Here is a 19,182-nt window from a genome sequence, read left to right on the forward strand (position 1 = left end):
GTCAAACACACATATAAAAACCTGGAAGGAAACCTGAGCTGCACAAGTCCCCCAAAGGATCCAAGGTGAGTTCAGCTGTAAATATCTGCAGCTCATGTGAAACACAGAAGTCTGCCCTTTCTTTCTGCGGCCGGTTTTTATTTCTTGTTGGTTCTCACACTGGATCTTTCCTCTGAGCTGAAGCTGACTCCTGTCTCTGTCCCACAGGTCTACTGAGGATGGCTCGCATGTCCGTGTTCAGGTTCTCAGCTGTGGCTCTGCTGCTGCTGTCCGCCTGCTGTTGGGCCGACGATGAGGTAGGACCACGGGAGAGAGGAGCGGCGATGGCAGCGCAGGGAGGCGTCTGGTTATTAGTCAACACTTGTTGACTAATGTTGAAAAGAAATGCACGTTGAGCGTCCTCTGTCACCATCAAAACACAAACCGTCTCATATATACGTATGAAGCCGGTTGTCTTCTCCACATTCACAAAGACGCTGTCAGGAGGTTGAATAGTGAATTTATTTACGCCTGTGCTGAGTTATCAAGCACCTTTGTTCACTGTGTTGAGTATTATTTCATCTCTCTCAGATGATGATGCACTTTATCCACAAAGCTTCATTCTCTACAATGATGGACTTTTGTCCCACAATCTCTAATTCTGACCGGTCTACGTGAACACGGCACTATAAGAAACGGAGCTACAGATAAAAGTCAACGTCACACCAAGTCATGTAGTTTGTGTCTAATGTGTTTTTCTTTCCCCCTCTGATCCCACGCTGGACCTGCAGGCAGGTACGTGATCTCTCCTGATAATCAGAGCTGATGTACCTGCATGCTCAGTATGTGACTGCTGTATTTGTACACAACGTCAAGCTGTGTGTTGTTGTGTCTCTGCAGAGAAGGACTCCGGGGAGCTTTCTGTCTCAGAGCTGCTGGAGAGAGCCAACAGTAATCTGGGTGAGTGAGCTGCTGAGGTCCGCGTGTTCCTCCAGAACTCTGTAGATATTCATGAGCAGCGCTTCAACGGGCGTCTGAGCTGCTGCTGTAATGTGTTTCAGTCCGCTCCGCCGGTGACCCCGTCCTGATCGGAGGAGACATCGCCGTTGACAGCGAGGCCGAGAGAAACGCCGACCCCTGCACCAGCCGAGGCTGCAAGTGGGGCAAGTTCACTGACGGGAAGGTCTACATTCCTTATTACATCACCAACCACTTCTGTAAGCGCCACACAAAGGCCTGCGAGGCCCTCACACACACACACACACACACACACACACACACACACACACGCACAGATATTTTGGGGCCCACACGGTCCTCTGGGTTTCACGGTTAACAGCTGAATGTTGTGTGCTGCGGTCCTGCCAGCCTCCCGTGAGCAGGCCATCATCACGCGTGGACTGGAGTCTTTCTCTTCATTCTCCTGCATCCGCTTCAGGCCCAGCAGAAGCACCGACCGCGACTGGCTGCAAATCGAGTCCCAGAACGGGTAAGAAAGAGACGACGTGGAGCCGCTTACAGTCCACAGCGTGTCCTCAGACTCCCGTATCCATCCACCCATCTCTGACCCCGTCCAGCTGCTGGTCCTACGTCGGCCGTCGCGGTGGGAAGCAGGTGGTGTCTCTGGCCCAACAGCCCCTTCACGTTTCTCAGTGACTTTGAAACGCTGCGTAGCATCTTGAAAGAGTTCACTTCTAAAGAGATAACACTTGTTCAAACTTGTTCAGGATTAAGAAATGATAAAACCAATGAACTTGCTTTACTTTCCTGCTTTTGAGTGGCAGTACGTCGCTCTCTGGTGACACACAACATTGACCCTCCATGAAGCAGGAGCTTGTTGTGTCACTGCAGTTATACAGTCGGAGTGAATTCAAACCAAACAATGAAACTAGATTCTTCTTCATCTTCTTCTTCTTCTTGATTTCCAGGAATGGAGCACAACTTTAACAAGATCGCCACCTTGAACCAGGGAACTCCTTACGACTACGGCTCTGTCATGCAGTACCACATGTGAGACCAAACGGCTCCACCTCTGCACTGCTTTGTGTTTTCACACACACGTGTGTGTGTGTGTGTGTGTGTGTGTGCAGCATGCACTTCTGTTCCCCCTGAACGCTCCGTGTCCTCTTGCAGGTACGCCTTCTCTAAGAACAACCAGCCCACCATGGTCCCCATCCCCAACGCCAACGTGTCCTTCGGCAACGCCAAGGAGATGAGCCGCAACGACATCGCCAGGCTCAACGCGCTCTACAGCTGCTGTGAGTGTCCACATGAGCCCTCTGTGAATATCCATGTTACTGCTGCTGCCTTCTGCAGTCTGTGTCCATCACTCACCTTTTGACCTGATCCTCTCTCTGCCGTTACAGAAGAAGGACGCTCGGATGTCCTGACAGGACGCAGAAGGACGGAAGATTGTCTCCTGGTGCTCTCTGAACAGCAGGCAGCTGCAGACGTGAACTCTTCTGCACATCTAAAGATCTGACAATAAAGACACTTTGACTGGACAGAGCTACACCACCCGTGTAGGTTTTCTGAGCCTACAGTATATTCAATCATTCATCTATTTATTCTGGTATGAGCACCTTTAAATGTGTGAAAGACTAAATATTTAAAAAGGAACTTGCACATAGTTGAATTTAAGTATCAAAGTCTTAAAACCAGCCAGCTGCACATCCTTTTTAGAACCATTGGCCATAAATGCAACGGCCTCCCACAAAGAGATAATGATGATGATAAAACACACATCTCCAAAGGAAAGGACGTATCTCATGGTTCACAATTAAAATGCTATCATTTATTGGATGGAAAGATGTAAAGTTCATCAAATAAAGTAGAACATATTTAAAGATGAAAGACAGAAATGATTTTTGTAAAGTAAAAAAAGGATGGATGGAGTCACATTGAAAACAACGGTATTTACAATGCACAGGACTTAAGTGTTGTAAGAGTGGATGATAAGCCTAGAAAGGGAATATCAGCGTGCGACCAAATAACAAAAGCGACGCGTTTCATAACGTATTTAATGAAACACCAAAGGCCACTGAAACGCAGAGGCTTCTGGCGATGAACGCGCAGTACACCGGGCAGAACACTAGATGGCGGCACCAACATAAAAGGCCGCTGTCGACTCCTCTCAAAAAGAAAGAGAAAGACTTCCGCGTGACTCCAGTGTATCTGTAAAGATGGCGGACACGTGTGGACAGGTTTTGCTGGGATCAGGGCTCACCGTCCTCTCCCACCCTCTGATGTACATTAAAGTCTTGATCCAGGTAAGGGGACGAGCGTTCGGGCCTGGAGGAGACGTCCCGGGTGACGCGGCCGCTCGGGTCACGGTTAGCTAGCGGTTATGACGTAAATACGGCACGAGCCAGCTAGCTAGCAGCTTGAGGAAGAAACCGCTAATGCTCTTAGAAAACAGCCTCGACTGTGACTGAATCAATGAGCACAACTGAAGCCCCTCCGTTAACGTCCATTGGCTCTTTAATTCGGGACGGATGTGGGATTAACGCACAGCAGCACTCGCTATGACAAGAACCCTCACTGCACGATCGATCTGTCTCTTGTCCCTGTGACCTTCTGTCATTCCCGGCGGAAGTGAGGCGGGACAGACGGTTTTCACGGTTCATACTGTAACGATCGTGCTGTTGTGTTCATTTTCTGTGCACGTCCTCTGGCAAGTTCCCAGAAACTCAAATACATCTGATTTTTCTAACGAGCTCGTGTTGTCGTGGGGAGATGAGCGCTACTTGGCGTTAGCTGTCAGCCCAGCAGCGATCCCACCTTACAACCTCTATGTTGCTACATTTTGAAAACACTTTAGCGAAGTGACAAAGTGATATAAAGTCATATTTTTAATTCTTTCAAAGTGGGCGTTGTTGACCCGCGTAAACAGGAAGTGAAAGGTCGGACCAGCGAATAGTTCTTTCTTTGCTATAACCTGCATGTTATCATTGTTTAACATGTTCTGGGTGCATTGAGTTATATGTCTTGAATAACACACTCGTACAGCAGTAATAACGCACGTGGCGAGTACGTCTTCTGCTCTTTACCGACCGGCGTCCTTTAGCCTACTAAAGTAGCTTGCTAATTAGCTAGCTAAAGCCGCCGATAATCATTACGTCGGCATATGACGTCAGCGGTACGGAAGTGAACACAACATTTAGACCAAAATAACAAAGGTTGTCAAAGTGTGTGAAAGAAGACCCCACGTGTTTGTCCCGGTGTGTTTCACGGTGGTTCTCGTGTGTGCTGTCAGGTGGGACACGAGCCGCTCGCGCCCACCCTGGGCAGGAACCTGTTCGGCAGACAAGTCTACCAGCTGCCCGGCCTGTTCGCGTACGGTGGGTCTCTGGGACATTCCTCACAGCACTCTGAAGTGGGAGGGACAAAGGGCGGCTTTCACTGTCTCTCCGTGGGTGTCTGATCTATTGTAGCTCGTGCTTCTAGTGAGACAAATCTGTCCACCCTGAGCCGCGTTGGACCTGTTTTTGGAGACCGGATTGACAACTGACAGCCACTCCTTTTCCTGTCCTACCACATGTACACCCCTAAAAGTTGATGCACTTCTTAAAGCTTAAAAACTGTAATGATTCAAATAAACAAACAAGTTTAAAACTAACATTCATTATTTCTCATACAGTCGGTACAGCGCTTTATTTATTGTCCTAAACACCTCCCAGATTGTGGCGTCCAGCTGTCTCCTGTGATATTGAGTGTGGTTTAAAGCCTGGTTCTTTAGTTTTATACGTGTTCATCAACAGTTTGCAAACTTAACAATCTGTGATCTCAATTTATAGTGTTTCGAATTACATGAATCCCTTGATATGAACCCCGTGCTGTTTTTAGGCCGTGTCTAACTTGTGCCGTTTTTAGGCTGTGTCTAACTTGTGCCGTTTGTTTTCCAACTGTTTCAGCCAAGCACATCATGAAGATCGATGGAAAAGCGGGTCTCTTCAAAGGGATCGGCCCGAGGCTGTGCGCCGGCTCCATCGGCACCATTGTTCACAGCAACGTTTTGCAGGTAGGCCATGAGAAGTGCACCATGGGAAGTATGTTGTCCTACAGCGTATTCTTCAGATGAAAGCATGTGATACTTGTACATCATTACATACGTAGCATTTATTTTAAGGTGCAAAAGTAAGATTCACGTAAATGTAAATGTCTTTTATTCACAAGGGCAGTTTTATCATGTTAACCTCTAGTTTCTTTCAGAAATGTCAAGAACACGGGACGCTCCAGGTAAGCGCTTCTTCTCCCGGTCGTGTTGTTTAAACTTTAAGGTTAATATTGAGCAAAGCCGGTTGGAGCTGAGGTCTGATTCTGTCGACCAGGCGCTGGGAGGTCAGCAGAAGGCTGCGGAGGGATCCATACAGCACGTTGTTAACGAGGTAACGTCTTCATTGCGCTGCAGCGCATTACGTCTATTCTACACATGGTGTCCAAGTGTCATCAGTCGCCACTGTATCCTGTAGTTCTCTGCACTCGGCCCTTTTCTAATGACTTTTTGAGAATCGAGCGGGGCTCATGTGTGGAATAATGCTCTATTGTTACGCACCGTACACAAACACCTCAGTTGCTTGCTTTCTCCTCCACAGACAACCAAAGAGATGATCGCCCGATCCTGCGCCACCATTGTCACACATCCCTTCCATGGTGAGCTTTTACACGCCCGCTACAGCGTTATGCAGGCAATGCTGTTCAGCAGTAGTTTCGCTTAAATCTGACATTTGTGTGTGTGTGTGGCTGGAGAGACACTAGTCAGCATGTCAAGTCTGTTCTTCCCTCCAACTTGCTTTTCAGTGATTACTTTGCGATGTATGGTCCAGTTTATTGGGAGGGAAACCAAATACAGGTACAGTCTCCATGTTCTAGACCCACGACCTCAATGAGAAGACAATCAGTCGTTTGTAACTTACAAATGTTCATGCATTTCTTTCTTTGTCAGCGGGGTGTTTGACTCCGTAGTCACGGTCTACAAAGAAGAAGGCTTACTGGGCTTCTTCGCGTAAGTTTGACACTCCTGGTCTTATTTCTTTTCGTCACTTTACATCCGATTGTTTGTGCATTGACTCGAAGGTTCGCTTAGAATTCGAGGAGGTAGTTTTGCCTGGTGCTTATCAATGTGTCCAGTACACACTATGTTGCTACTAACGACTGACAACCACAAGGGCCACATCTCTCCACATGCTTTGTTAAACACTGAGTAGTTATTCTGTAAGTCTCTCTTTTTCTTTTTTTTCAAATAGACATGTTTTTAAGTTAAGGCCGTAGCGTAAAAAGTTCCATCCCTGGTGCGCGTGATGACTCATCAGCCCCCAAAATAACAGACTCTTTGATTTATTCATCTACAACGGTGCCTTTCATACTTTCTATGTTTTAAAGCCTAAATGCTGCTGTGTTTCCTCGTTCAGTGGTCTGATTCCTCGCCTGCTCGGTGACGTTCTGTCTCTGTGGATTTGTAACCTGCTGGCTCACGTCATCAACACATACGCCATTGATGACTCGGTATGCAAAGCAATTCCTCTCTCACAAAGCTCGGCTCAGTTCAGGCTTTTGTGACCGTTTGTAATGCAACAAAGAGCTTCCAACTCGTACAAAGCAGGAGGGTAATGACCTTTTTTATTTCAATATTGGATATAGTAATAAAAGCTAATCATTTAGAAATACCTGCAAATTGTTTCTATAATGAACGTAGCATTCAAAATTCTTTTAGACTTGAAAAAACATTGCAATTCCACTCAGTGTTTGACCCTTTTTTTAACCAAAAAAGAAGCTCAGACGATTGCGGGTCGCTGTTTTGGTCACCGATTCGGAATCCACTGTTTGATCTGTTCTTTTCTCCAGATGAGTCACACAGGGGAAATCAAGAACTGCTCTCAGGCTGTGACCGGGGTACGTGTAACCGACGCTGTGCGTTGTTTGTTTACAACATTTTAGCTTGCGTTTCAATCAAGATCGCCCTGCTCTGCTCTGCTCTCCTTCCAGTTCTTCGCGAGTATGCTCACGTACCCGTTCGTTTTGGTGTCGAACCTCATGGCTGTCAACAACTGCGGGTGAGTCTGCAGCTCGGGCGTTGTTTTGCAGATCCCTGCACGTCACCGACTCGAACACAGTTGGTTTCTTTTTGCCCTTGCAGGCTGGCCGGAGGCCTGCCTCCCTACGCGTCGGTGTGTCCCACCTGGGTGGACTGCTGGAGGCATCTAAGCAGAGAGGTAAACGCATGGCACCCCGACACCTGTCCACACATGTGGGATGCAGATGTTTCTTGTCCTCAGTAAGCGCCACGTGGACGTGCTTTTTGGTCCAGGACATATTTTAGAGGGCAGAGATCAAGTAGGTACAGATAACGGCATAAAGATCTCCCGCCAGGCCGGCTTCTATTTTGAATTACAAAGCGACGGCACAACGGCACATTCCTCTGCTCGGACGAGGGCAGCCTGAGGGTCTCGGTGGCCGTAGGTTAGCTCACCGCTACTAGCGCTTTGCTCACGTCTCTACCCAGTTGTCCCCAATCAAGACAACTTCTGTAGCAACAGAGATGACCGATTCGTGCTAAATGATTTCTTGTCACGTGTGTTTTTGGAATTAAGTAGTTATAATTGCCTCGTGTCGCGGTACTAAACCCTTGTATCTTCTCTTCTGTCCAGGGCAACATGAGCAGAGGCAACAGTCTATTTTTCCGGAAGCTTCCGGCAGGAAAGATCTACGCCGTTGACCAGAACAGATTTTTTTAAAGCCTCAGGGGAACTGAGCTGAACATAGTTGTGATAATAAAACAAATCAACATTGCCTGATCTAGAGGTTGGACAGCTGGCACTTAATCTTGTTTTTTTTTCATGCATTTGTTTACTATTTTATTTTTTCTCAACCTGCCATCATGTGAAATAAAAAACACATTAATTTCCAGCAGGTTCGGTTTTATTAACAGAAATTAACAGGTGGCAACTGCAGGGCTGTAAAATAAATAATCATTTTGAAAATGTGTACTAAATCTGAACGGAGGGTGGTTCATGCTGTCAAAGCTAAGTTATGACAGATCAGTGTGACAGCCCCCCCCCCCATGTGTTTTCTTTCTAATGGAGTATCGACAATGACGCTCCTTCATGATGGGATTTGTTTCTGTGGGAAAGTGCACCTCAGTCTGCATGTGGTAATGTCTAATAATTCAGAAGTTGGTGACCAAGTGGGACCGTCATTGTGTGCTAGTGTCTCGATGTGTTAATGACAAAGCTCGCTGCTCGGCGGGGGAGTTCTAGTGTAACGGCGGGCGAAAGCCCCCCGGGGATGGTTGTTGGGGAGCATGTGTTGGATGTGTGGCCAGCACGCTTTGGGCTCTGAGCAGCCAAGTGCTTGTATCAACTCATTCTGACTGACCCAAATAATAAAATAAAATAAAAACTTTATTTTGTCGTTCTTGTTAGTGTTTGGAGAAGATAAATGTTCCAGTCAATTGGTTATTTAAAGAAAATCTGTTATTGTAAATTAATCACATGACATAGACAAACCAGTGTGTACGTGTGATTTCTTCTGAGCCATTCAGTTCATCATCCAGTGACGCACACTGTTGCTTCATCACCATAAACACACGTTTAATTTGATTTAATAGAGTCCCAAATGTGGATTAATTCCACTGATGCAAACAGTCCCAACAACTTCACTGATTCCACCAGCCAATACGGAGTCTTTTATAAATAAATGTGCATGGTGACCTTGTTGGTTGCGGTCTTTTTCATTGGATTGGATGACTGATCCTTTTAAGAGGCAGAAACATGAACACTTTACCCACGAGGAGCAGCAGTGTGAGATTTAGCCACATCATGTCAAGACTGTAACCAACTGAACCACCCGCAGATGTGCCATTTCAAAGCTGGCTGACACCAACACGTTAACCGATGACTAACCACCGCCACATTGGCGGAGCTAAACACTAAACCTATGCTAAATCCACAGACTCTTCTTCCAGACGGCGGTGGTCACAGGAGAAACCGAAGCCTCCACGTGGACGGGCTCAGGACACCTGGTTTGTGTCGGGTGGTAAACCGGAGCATTCGCCGCTGCGGTCGTGGCCATCCGGGTTGGAAGGCAGGAGAAAATCGGAGGGTTCGCTCTTGACCCAGGGCTGGGACGCCGCCTCTTTGAGCTGGGGTGGCGCAAGGAGGGGAGAGGAGGTGCCGTGGAGAGGAGGGGGAGGCTCCGCCTCCAGAACGGCGGCGAGGAAGGAACCTTCCGTGGTTGGGATTTCGGAGGGCGGCAGCTGGGGGGTGGACAACCGGTCGAGCAGCGGGGGCTGCTCGTCCAGGTCGGTCACGGCGGCGTTTGGCGGGGGGGGCCCTGGGTCTGCCGTCCTTGGCCTCCCCCGGGACACTTTGGAGCAGGTGTGGAGGTGAGTCAGGAGGCCCCGGTAAGAACGCAACTTTGTGCGGCAGCTCTCGCACCTTTGGGGGAGGGAAGAAGCGACGCGTTGCATGGACCGATCAACATGAGAGTGCAAGAAGAGTGAAAACCAAGAACTCACAGGAAGAAAATGTTGGGTTTGTGATGATGCCTCATGTGTTCCATCAGTCTTTGCATATCTGGGAAGGAACCACTGCATCCCAAAGTGGAGCACAACAGGACCTTTCCTGGAGGGTGAGGAAAAGAGACAATGTTCACACCCCACACGCCCCCTCCTCAGCGCTTATCACACAAATACAAAAATAAAATGAAGCCACATTCAAAATCTTGAAAAGGGCCAAGTGGTGGAGTCTGTAGCAGCTGCAGAAACCTGTCCAAATCAGATTTTCATATATGATGTATATATTAATATTCGTGTTGTTTTTCTCTCTCTCTCGCTCAAAAGTCCTTTAATTTGAGGTGAGACGATGTTAACCATGAACATGAGTTAGCTAAAGCTCAATATAACTCATTTAATTTGGGAAAAAAAACAATTCACACCAATATTGCTTTTTCCTCAAGATCGAGTTAGGGAAACTTATTAAACGTTTGTGCCAACAGTGATGGTTCCTTTCTAACATGTTGATGGTCGCATTAAAAACCTAGTGAAGTATCTGTGGACCTGATGGGCTCACCTGGTAGAGACTGAGCGGAGATCTCATGGTCTCTGACGTGGCTCTCCAGAGCCCTCGTGTCCGAGTACACTCGCTTACAGCCATATAAGGGACACGGTGTCCTCTTGTTACCTGAGAAGGACAGATGAGACTCAATGTAATTCCGTGAAGATGTAACACCAACGTCCGTGGCAACAGTGGCTGTATAACGCCAGGAACATAGCAACAGAGGCAGAGCGCGTTAGCATGCTAGCTAGCTGACACGGCTAACTTGGTAACACTGGTTAACGTTAACTCGTGTAACTCGACCACGTTAGGACCAAAGAGTTTAGCATCTGTGTGCGATGTTCGAACGGAATTACAAACCTCCGCTATCAGCCTCGGCTGTCTCCATGGCTGCACAGCCCGAAGAGTTCATTAGAGACGTAGCAACTGAGCTCTGCGGCGACAGTGGAGGAAGAACTACATTTGACTACACGGACCAGCATGCAAAGCGACAAAGAAACGTCACGTACACGTTTATTCTTCCGATGTTTTACCTTTGGTGTTTATTCACACAAACTATTACATTATGATCTCAATTGAATATAGTAGTGGGGATATAGTTGTGTGGATATAGTAGTTGTTTATATAGTAGTGGGGATATAGTAGTTGTTTATATAGTAGTGGGGATATAGTAGTTGTTTATATAGTAGTGGGGATATAGTAGTTGTTTATATAGTAGTGGGGATATAGTAGTTGTTTATATAGTAGTGGGGATATAGTAGTTGTTTATATAGTGGGGATATAGTAGTGGGGATATAGTAGTTGTTTATATAGTAGTGGGGATATAGTAGTTGTTTATATAGTAGTGGGGATATAGTAGTTGTTTATATAGTAGTGGGGATATAGTAGTTGTTTATATAGTAGTGGGGATATAGTAGTGGGGATATAGTAGTTGTTTATATAGTAGTGGGGATATAGTAGTTGTTTGTATAGTAGTGGGGATATAGTAGTGGGGATATAGTAGTGGGGATATAGTAGTTGTTTATATAGTAGTGGGGATATAGTAGTGGGGATATAGTAGTTGTTTATATAGTAGTGGGGATATAGTAGTTGTTTATATAGTAGTGGGGATATAGTAGTTGTTTATATAGTAGTGGGGATATAGTAGTTGTTTATATAGTAGTGGGGATATAGTAGTTGTTTATATAGTGGGGGTTTTGGAGTGGGGATATAGTAGTTGTTTATATAGTAGTGGGGATATAGTAGTGGGGATATAGTAGTTGTTTATATAGTAGTGGGGATATAGTAGTTGTTTATATAGTAGTGGGGATATAGTAGTTGTTTATATAGTGGGGATATAGTAGTTGGGATATAGTAGTTGTTTATATAGTAGTGGGGATATAGTAGTTGTTTATATAGTAGTGGGGATATAGTAGTTGTTTATATAGTAGTGGGGATATAGTAGTGGGGATATAGTAGTTGTTTATATAGTAGTGGGGATATAGTAGTTGTTTATATAGTAGTGGGGATATAGTAGTGGGGATATAGTAGTGGGGATATAGTAGTTGTTTATATAGTAGTTGTTTATATAGTAGTGGGGATATAGTAGTGGGGATATAGTAGTGGGGATATAGTAGTTGTTTATATAGTAGTGGGGATATAGTAGTGGGGATATAGTAGTTGTTTATATAGTAGTGGGGATATAGTAGTGGGGATATAGTAGTTGTTTATATAGTAGTGGGGATATAGTAGTGTGGATATAGTTGTGTGGATATAGTAGTTGTTTATATAGTAGTGGGGATATAGTAGTGTGGATATAGTTGTGTTGATATAGTTGTGTGGATATAGTAGTTTTTTATATAGTAGTGGGGATATAGTTGTGTTGATAAGTTGTGTGGATATAGTTGTGTGGATATAGTAGTTGTTTATATAGTAGTGGGGATATAGTAGTGGGGATGGCTGTGCCAGGCTAGTAATCTCTACTACACAACGAGGCCTGCTGGTGGTCATTTTGATCTGGGTCCTACAATTCTATGTTATATAGCTGACCCGGCTCCGGCCCCCCGTCACAGTCAGGAACGATAATGTGGCCCCCAGAGAAAAAAGTTTGGTGACCCCTGGTCTAAATATGGCAACGATCTCAGTGAATACAGATGTGTGGGACACGTTTTAATGAATTATTATTTCATTATCGTCTCGATGAGCGCGTGGAGCTGCTGCACCGTGGCGTGGCACTGCTTATTGGAAGGCCTCGGGCGACGCACGGCCAGGAGGGTTTGGGCCCAGCTCAGCCCCCGCTGGTTCCCTGTGATGGCCCTGAGGAGATCCTCGCTCATCCGCTGCTGGCTGGCGAACTCGACCAGAATCTGGAGGGAAGGAGGTGCCTCGTCAGCCGAGTTCACTCTATGGTGAATTAGAGGGGAAATGATCACTGCTTCTTAAACTGCTGACGCGATGACCCGCCTGTGCGTCCTCACTGAAGGCCCACGACCTTCTCCCCCACCTTGGCCAGCTCGTCCCCCGTCTGGCTTCTGGCGGACAAGGACGTTCCGCTCCACTGGAGCGCCGTCGTCTGCAGGCCTCCAGGGCTTTCGCCAGTCTGCTGGACATCTTGAAGAGGTCGTCCGCCTCCCCGGTTATCTGCTCCAACTTCCACTCCAAATCCTTCCTCAGAAACTGGATGTCTCTGACTCGCTGATCTGAGGAGCACGAGGATCAAGGATTCCCACTACGGTCCCCCTCCGTGCATCCAGCTGTAGCTGAAACACACGGGTCCATGGCTTGGGTCCCCCTTGTGTCCCCCTCACTCACCCAGCCGCTCGGTGACAGCGCTTTGCATGCGCCGCCATGCGGTGTCCATTTCCGTGACGGCCGTCCTGCATTCTGCTCTGATGAGCTGGGACTCGTTCCGCGTGACCTCCACGTCCACGGGACTGCTGGAGGCCACTGGCCAGGACGGACATCGTTCAGGCTCAACTGGACAACCAATGGATCGTTGAGACACTTTAGATTGAAAAATACACATTTAGATACACACTGTGCAAATGTGTTTAACAGAAAAAAGGTCTTGGACGTTGAGAACATTGATTAGAGAAATATAACTGCTAACTAACCTAGATAGCCGTTAGTTAAATGAGTTGGTTTAATGCTATAGTGGTCCGAGAACCTCATTATAAATAATTTAATCAAATGTCAACAACAAATATGATCAGATTCATAAGATTCTATTTAGAATTTCTATTTTATTATTGTATTATTCAGGCAATCAGAATATTTACATTAGACTGTTTTGATTCAATCCAAACATAAAGCTACTTATAGAAAGCATTTCTATAATAGGACTATATTATTGTTATTATTACTATAATTACTCAGAACAGGCATTGTATGTAGTGAGGTCGCTTAAAATACAAAGAATATCAATATATACACTTAAATTATCTCCACATTGCAGTTGGCACTTGTGTAGCAATGATTGTTATTAACTGATCGCTAAGATCGTTTTTGGTTTCGTTCGAAAAATATTTGAATATCAAAAAATGCGATCATATTCCTGTTAATTATCCCGTTAAAAAGGCAAAGAAAGTCACAGAATATGTCTCTAAAATAGACACAGGTTGTTTTTTAACCAGAAATTAACATATATTTCACTATTGAATTTATTACCTGAGTATGAAAAGCCACAACAGAACTTCCTTACTTGCGTTTTAAAACCACCCGTAAAATCAGCTAAAAAACAATTATAATAAACAAACAAACAGGTAGTTAGTAGTTGATGGATGTCTTGTAGCTCCAGTCTAAGAAATGGCTTCGTATTTCGTACTTATTTTATTTGTTTATTACTCGCCCTGTTTCATGTGTCAGCCTGATCTCAGGAAGTCAATAAAGTTTTACTTATCCACAAAAAAAGGCGTCGCCATGACAACGCCTCCTGTGTACCTTCGGGTTTAGCCTCCAGCCGAGGAGTCGTGTTAGCTCACAAACTACCGTTTATTTCCAATAGAGACACACGGGAGCGAGTGGGACTTCTGACAATGGTGAGTCAATTATTTTAATTTTAAAAAGAGTCTATTATATCGTGGCCGCAGCCAGATGTTACCTTCTTAAACTGGCTAAGCTACGCTAGGTTAGCTAGCATTGACTGGAAGTGACTTTTATTGTGAAGAAACATGTCGATCTGTTTCACCCCCAGCCGCCGAAGACCAAAAACAAAAAGGCCGTGAAGACCGTGGTGGACGGCCTGTCCCCGGAGGAGATGTCCAGGGACCAGGTCAGAGCTGTTAGCCGATGCTAACACAGCTAACTTTAGCCTCGAAGCCACGAAACTGGGTTCACTGACTTTAAGAAATACATTTATTTCACTTTAACCGTTTCTTTAAAACAACAGGGTGCTAATCTGTTGGTGTTGGTTTCACTATAAAAATACTCACTTCAAGTATCAGTCAAGTATTCTGAGCCTTCAGTAAAGTACTAATACCACACTGTGAAAGTACTGTGAAAGTGAAAGTCCTGCATTCAAAACTTAAGTTAAAGCGTGTTGTGGTACCAAAGTGAAAGTTCTCATTGTGCAGTAAAAGGATCCCGGTCCTTATCTTATGTGTGATACCAAAAGTACAGCTCACAAGGGGCAGAGAACAATGTTGTATCGTATATCAGCAGGGTAACAGGGAGACGGATGCACAGCGCACCTGCAACACGATCTAACATGATTAACACGATTTAACAGCATAATCTCCACTCAGGGTCACGCATGAGGTAAACATCTGATGAACACAGAATATCCAATTTAGCTTCCTCACCCCAAGAGATCCACATCAACGCGCTTCACAAAATGTTACAGAAAAGCAGTAACAAAGGTGGTGCTGGATTATCTATTCGGCCAGGAAACATGTATAAAGTAGATATAAGTTACTGCAGGCCGAGTATGCACTCTGCAGCCATGTTACGACGGAGAAAATAAAGAATTATATACTAGAAATTAAAATAAGATCAGACTCTGTTAGGGAGAACGTCAGCAATAGAATATCTGGACAATAATAATACATGTAGAGCTGTACAGGAGCACCGATTGGCCCCACAAAACCCACACTGATGTCCACTCGGCCTTCCAGCTGGAGGAGCACATTGTCCGCCTGCGGGAGGATCTGGACAGGGAGCGGGAGGAGAGGAGCTACTTCCAGCTGGAGAGGGACAAGATTCAGGCCTCCTGGGAAATCTCCAAGAGGAAGCTGGAGGAGGAGAAGGCTGAGCTGAGGAACAGACAAAGGGAGAGAGAGGAGGCAGAGGCGCGCCACCAAGTGGAGATTACTGTGAGCTGCACGCACGCACGCACACGACACACGTTCAAAAAGCCTTTTAACTTACAAGCTTTAGAGAAACAGAGAGTAACCAAAACCAAAGAAAAATAAATTAAATATCCAGATGTAAAAATACATTTACTTTGTCGTATACTTGTTTTTTGCATGGAGGTTTAATTGAACATAAAAAATACCTTGGATTATTCCTTACTTTTCTAAATTTACTTGTTATACAACACGTTTTGGCGGCCGGTATCCAGGTGTACAAGCAGAAGCTGAAGCACGTACTGTCTGAGCACCACAACGCGCTCTTTGGGCTGAAGGCAGACGGCGTGGCATCGGCCGGGCTGGTCAAGAATCAGCACATGCAGTCAGAGATCGGCCTCCGTAGCGACCTGCACGTCCTGCAGGCCGACTCCATGGAGAAGAAGCTCCACAACGACAACTTCATCAAGGAGCTGCAGCTGGTGAGACGCGCTTCTTTTTCAAAAATGTTCTCTAGTTTGAGACCTATAATTTAGTCTCTTCACCAAAGAACCGTTGTCTTGATTCCCAACAGAAGCACCAAGTGGAGTTAATGGAGCTGGAAAACAACTATGAGAAAAGATTCACAGGTGAATAAATCCAGTGTCCTAAGTTCACGAACTCCTATCTTAAACTTAAATTAACATTTTCCCTTCTACTGTTTCTCAAATAAGAGCTGCAGGTGACATATCACAAGCAAAGGCAGCTGATGGCCGACACGGAGGCCAAGAAGCGGCAGGACGAGGTCTCCCAAATCAACTGCAGGATGAAGAAGCGCATTGATAATCTGACTGAGGAGCACGACGCGGTTCTCGAACACAAAGTGGATCACTACTCCAAGCTGCAGAAAAAACTGCAGCAGGATCAGGCCAAGCTGAAGGTACAGACACGGAAAGCTGAACAGATCGAAATACAAACTAACTCGTCATGGCCTAAATGCCATAAATGTGACACAATTGATGTAGTTTTACTTTGTTTAGTAGATTTGTTTCGGGCTCTAGATTGGTTGAACTATTCAATGGTAAATGTTCACAGAACATTGTATAAATATAAATATAAAATGGATGTTTTTTAGCCCGCACAGTAAAGGTTCCCTGTGCAAAAAAGTCAAATTTATTTCACATTGTTTCAATTTATATTTGATCATTTTTGAGAAATGTCTCACAATAACATATGTGAATTTGTTGAAAAGTTTATAAAATATGTTTTGACAAAGACAAAGATGTTTTGAATTTGGCTTTCAAAATAGATTTGCAATAACCTATTTGACGCATAAACTGACTTCATTTTAGGGGACGCTTGTTTTATGCGATACACGGCCCCTGTGCTTTCCCTCAGGATGAACTGGGGCAGGCGAGGAAGCTTCAGCTGAAAAAGGACCGGGAGCTTTCAGCAGCTCAGCGGGAGAACCAAGTTCTGAAGACGTCTCTGCAGGAAGCCCAGCAGAAGCTTCTGGAGTTACAAAAACAGCTGCAAGAACACAAAGAGGCCAAGAGCAAGATGGTGGTGGGTTCCCAGACTCAAGCTTCACTATAAAACAGTTACAAATATACTGAAAGACGACACGCTTTGGTCTCAAGCTGATCAAATAATGTGGTATTAAATTAAAAAGATGTTTAAGTACATTTGTCCTGGTTTCACATTAGTTTCAACATCTCTGTAATTAACTGAGATTTAAAGCACACGAGCATTAACTTCACGTCATAGTCAGAATGGTTCATCGTTTTAAAATGTTTAGTTATGAAACTGTACAATTGTCACCCTTACATTTAGACTTTTTTAAGACTGATGACAGTCGGTGTACCAAGAATTAGCTGATAATAGTTTACCACAAAATAAAGAGCCCAGCAGCCCTAAAACATCTCGTTTCAGGCGTCTAAAGCTCGAGTGAAGGTCCTGGACCAGGAGCTGCGCGACCTCTCCCTGCAGCACCAGCTGCTGCAGTGCGGCTTCGAGAAGGTAAACCACTGCACCTTTCACCTTTGACCTCCGACCTCCGCTCACCCCGTCGGCTTCCCTCAGGTGGAGCGGGAGCGCGACGAGCTGCTGGAGAAGCAGACGGAGGCCATCCAGGAGGTGCGGCGGAGGAGCGGCCTGAAGCACCTGCTGCTGGAGAGGAAGCTGGCGGCGCTGACCGCCGCCGCCGAGAAGCAGGAAGCGCAGCTGTTCGCCGCGCTGGCCACCTCCGACGTGGAGCCGAGCGCGCGGGCCCGGGCCGCGGACGAACTCCAGGTGGGGCGGATCGTTTTGGTTTAATCCACCTAAATGATGTCACGGCTACAACAGCTGAGCACACTGCAGGGGACGCCGGCAGGTTCTACACTCAGCTGCTTTTCATTCCTTGTGTTGTTCCTTGATCAACCTCCTGGATGTTTCGCTGCTCGCAGGAAATGCTGAAGTCCAAACAAGCCACCATCGACGCCTTACAGGGCGACCTGGCTCGAGACAGTAAGGTCAGTCCATCGAAAAAGGGTTTCATCGTATTCATGTAAGTGTTACAGTTGGTCGCAGTCAGCTGAGTGACAGTTGTGGGTCTGTGTGTGTGGGACCTGCAGGAGTACGACGAGCTGCTGCAGACCTGCAAGGAGAAGCTGCATAACTTGGGCGTCCCTCTGTACGACTTTCCCTTCAGGCCTTCGGAGCAGACCCTGGGGGGACGCGACTCCCTGGGGGGACGCGACTCCCTGGGACCTGCCTCCAAAGAGCGAACCCGTCCAGGTGGAGCTGGCGTCCACTCGCCTCCAGGCTCCACCTGACCTCTCCATCACTTGACCACATGACGTAATGAATGATAAACCTTTAGGTGTTATGTTGTTAAGCAACAAACTGTTTTGGTCATAACACCTTTTGACTCGAGGCATTTATAACTTTTAATATCAAGAGTTTCATCTTGTTTGATACTCATATAGTGTTTTAACTTCTTTGGTGTCACTTTAATTTAATTTTAATTTTTAATGCATTTTTTCACACCACAGAACTTCCTTCCTTTTTTGTCATTTCAAGTCTTCGTCATGAAGCGGTTGCCTGGCAACCAGCGGAGGACATAACTCCACTTAAAATAAAGAAATGTGATCTATGGTTAAACAAGATAATGTGTGTTTGTGGGTTGATACAAAAACACTAATGGGCGCTGTGGTACATTCCCTTTACTCACATCAATGTCAATATTTTACATTACATCCAAGAGAAAAACTATGCACATCAACATTTACACTTTATATACACACGGTGCACAAACAAACTGAATTCTGGCGACTTATAAACACCACTGAGATGCGAGTCTGCTTCCTCCTCTTACACGTCCGTGAGGCTCAGAGACGTTTAGCGATCAGATCACTTCCTCTCTTTTTGTTTCGGTAATAAAATCAGCTGAGCTGCCAACAGGAGTAAATATTCCCTCTGAATGAATTTTTTGCATCTGCATATTTGTATTTAATTGTAGATTAGAGAACGTCAGAGAGTAAAACTATAGACCAAACCCTCTGTGGTTCTATTCTTTTATCGTTACATTGTAGTAACTGAGCTTCCAAATATTGGATCAGAATTATAAACAGCATTTTCTAATATACTGAGTAGTGATAATCATATAATAATTCATACAGTAGATAAAAAGTGGACACGTCGTCATAAACATGTCAGTAAAATGCAGCGGAGCTGGTGGACACGGTTCAGTATCGGAGTCTGAATATCTTCTCTTATTGAGGTCAACTTAGAGGACAGAAGGACGACTTCTGCGGTTAACATCCTTGGTTGGGGCCGGACATTAAGACAAAACGAGCCTCGTTCAAAGAAGAAGTGGCCATCAGGCCGCGGGCGGGCCGGCGTGGAGGTTTCAGTAAACGGATTGTAGC

At 45.6% G+C, this 19,182-nt stretch overlaps 5 protein-coding genes across 6 annotated transcripts; 3 read left to right on the forward strand and 2 right to left on the reverse strand.

The window, feature by feature from the left end:
* LOC120808288 (hatching enzyme 1.2) lies at nt 1–2,826 on the forward strand. Its single transcript, XM_078085287.1, is given in 9 exon segments — nt 1–65; nt 208–296; nt 876–939; nt 1,041–1,196; nt 1,348–1,468; nt 1,557–1,631; nt 1,813–1,989; nt 2,113–2,237; nt 2,346–2,826. Coding segments are annotated over 8 exon segments (798 nt in total). The 5' UTR covers nt 1–65; nt 208–218; the 3' UTR covers nt 2,348–2,826.
* A 223-nt stretch (nt 2,827–3,049) lies between these two features.
* On the forward strand, nt 3,050–8,381 carry mtch2 (mitochondrial carrier homolog 2). Its single transcript, XM_040198318.2, has 13 exons — nt 3,050–3,248; nt 4,235–4,319; nt 4,893–4,999; nt 5,191–5,217; nt 5,310–5,366; nt 5,574–5,631; nt 5,779–5,830; nt 5,924–5,983; nt 6,390–6,483; nt 6,823–6,870; nt 6,964–7,031; nt 7,115–7,190; nt 7,626–8,381. Exons 1-13 carry the CDS (start codon nt 3,162–3,164, stop codon nt 7,710–7,712), a joined length of 906 nt encoding a protein of 301 aa, XP_040054252.2. The 5' UTR covers nt 3,050–3,161; the 3' UTR covers nt 7,713–8,381.
* On the reverse strand, nt 7,879–10,583 carry znf414 (zinc finger protein 414). Its single transcript, XM_040198385.2, has 4 exons — nt 10,392–10,583; nt 10,047–10,157; nt 9,494–9,599; nt 7,879–9,413 (listed from the first exon to the last, which is right to left on the reverse strand). The coding sequence occupies exons 1-4, from the start codon at nt 10,441–10,443 to the stop codon at nt 8,987–8,989; spliced, it is 696 nt and encodes a 231-aa protein (XP_040054319.2). The 5' UTR covers nt 10,444–10,583; the 3' UTR covers nt 7,879–8,986.
* A 1,576-nt stretch (nt 10,584–12,159) lies between these two features.
* Nucleotides 12,160–13,421, reverse strand: LOC144385319 (tektin-1-like). Of its 2 annotated transcripts, none has more exons than XM_078085288.1 (4): nt 13,124–13,421; nt 12,822–13,013; nt 12,514–12,709; nt 12,160–12,376 (listed from the first exon to the last, which is right to left on the reverse strand). In XM_078085288.1, the coding sequence occupies exons 2-4, from the start codon at nt 12,971–12,973 to the stop codon at nt 12,191–12,193; spliced, it is 534 nt and encodes a 177-aa protein (XP_077941414.1). In that variant the 5' UTR covers nt 12,974–13,013; nt 13,124–13,421; the 3' UTR covers nt 12,160–12,190. The 2 variants fall into 2 exon arrangements, with proteins under 2 accessions (XP_077941414.1, XP_077941415.1); XM_078085289.1 differs by having other exon boundaries at nt 12,822–12,986; nt 13,124–13,280.
* drc4 (dynein regulatory complex subunit 4) lies at nt 13,302–18,415 on the forward strand. Its single transcript, XM_040167971.2, has 11 exons — nt 13,302–14,047; nt 14,203–14,280; nt 15,122–15,319; nt 15,568–15,774; nt 15,867–15,921; nt 16,006–16,211; nt 16,670–16,837; nt 17,204–17,290; nt 17,354–17,563; nt 17,719–17,784; nt 17,887–18,415. The coding sequence occupies exons 1-11, from the start codon at nt 14,045–14,047 to the stop codon at nt 18,085–18,087; spliced, it is 1,479 nt and encodes a 492-aa protein (XP_040023905.2). The 5' UTR covers nt 13,302–14,044; the 3' UTR covers nt 18,088–18,415.
* The last annotated feature ends 767 nt before the right edge of the window (nt 18,416–19,182 follow it).

This window comes from Gasterosteus aculeatus, chromosome 12 (assembly GCF_964276395.1).
Source record: "Gasterosteus aculeatus chromosome 12, fGasAcu3.hap1.1, whole genome shotgun sequence".
NCBI lineage: Eukaryota > Metazoa > Chordata > Actinopteri > Perciformes > Gasterosteidae > Gasterosteus > Gasterosteus aculeatus.

Excerpts from the sequence above, each read along its gene's own strand:
- znf414 (XM_040198385.2), bottom strand. The coding sequence starts at position 10,443 with ATGAACTCTTCGGGCTGTGCAGCCATGGAGACAGCCGAGGCTGATAGC. Across the intron at positions 10,158-10,391 it reads AGCCGAGGCTGATAGCGGAG|GTAACAAGAGGACACCGTGT; the intron begins GTTTGTAATTCC and ends TGTCCTTCTCAG. Across the intron at positions 9,414-9,493 it reads AAACCCAACATTTTCTTCCT|GTGCGAGAGCTGCCGCACAA; the intron begins GTGAGTTCTTGG and ends CCTCCCCCAAAG.
- mtch2 (XM_040198318.2), top strand. The coding sequence starts at position 3,162 with ATGGCGGACACGTGTGGACAGGTTTTGCTGGGATCAGGGCTCACCGTC. Across the intron at positions 5,000-5,190 it reads TTCACAGCAACGTTTTGCAG|AAATGTCAAGAACACGGGAC; the intron begins GTAGGCCATGAG and ends AGTTTCTTTCAG. Across the intron at positions 5,367-5,573 it reads TACAGCACGTTGTTAACGAG|ACAACCAAAGAGATGATCGC; the intron begins GTAACGTCTTCA and ends TCTCCTCCACAG.
- LOC144385319 (XM_078085288.1), bottom strand. The coding sequence starts at position 12,973 with ATGTCCGTCCTGGCCAGTGGCCTCCAGCAGTCCCGTGGACGTGGAGGT. Across the intron at positions 12,710-12,821 it reads CGCTGTCACCGAGCGGCTGG|ATCAGCGAGTCAGAGACATC; the intron begins GTGAGTGAGGGG and ends CGTGCTCCTCAG. Across the intron at positions 12,377-12,513 it reads CGGGGGACGAGCTGGCCAAG|ATTCTGGTCGAGTTCGCCAG; the intron begins GTGGGGGAGAAG and ends CCTTCCCTCCAG.
- drc4 (XM_040167971.2), top strand. Across the intron at positions 16,212-16,669 it reads AGGATCAGGCCAAGCTGAAG|GATGAACTGGGGCAGGCGAG; the intron begins GTACAGACACGG and ends GCTTTCCCTCAG. Across the intron at positions 17,291-17,353 it reads TGCAGTGCGGCTTCGAGAAG|GTGGAGCGGGAGCGCGACGA; the intron begins GTAAACCACTGC and ends GGCTTCCCTCAG.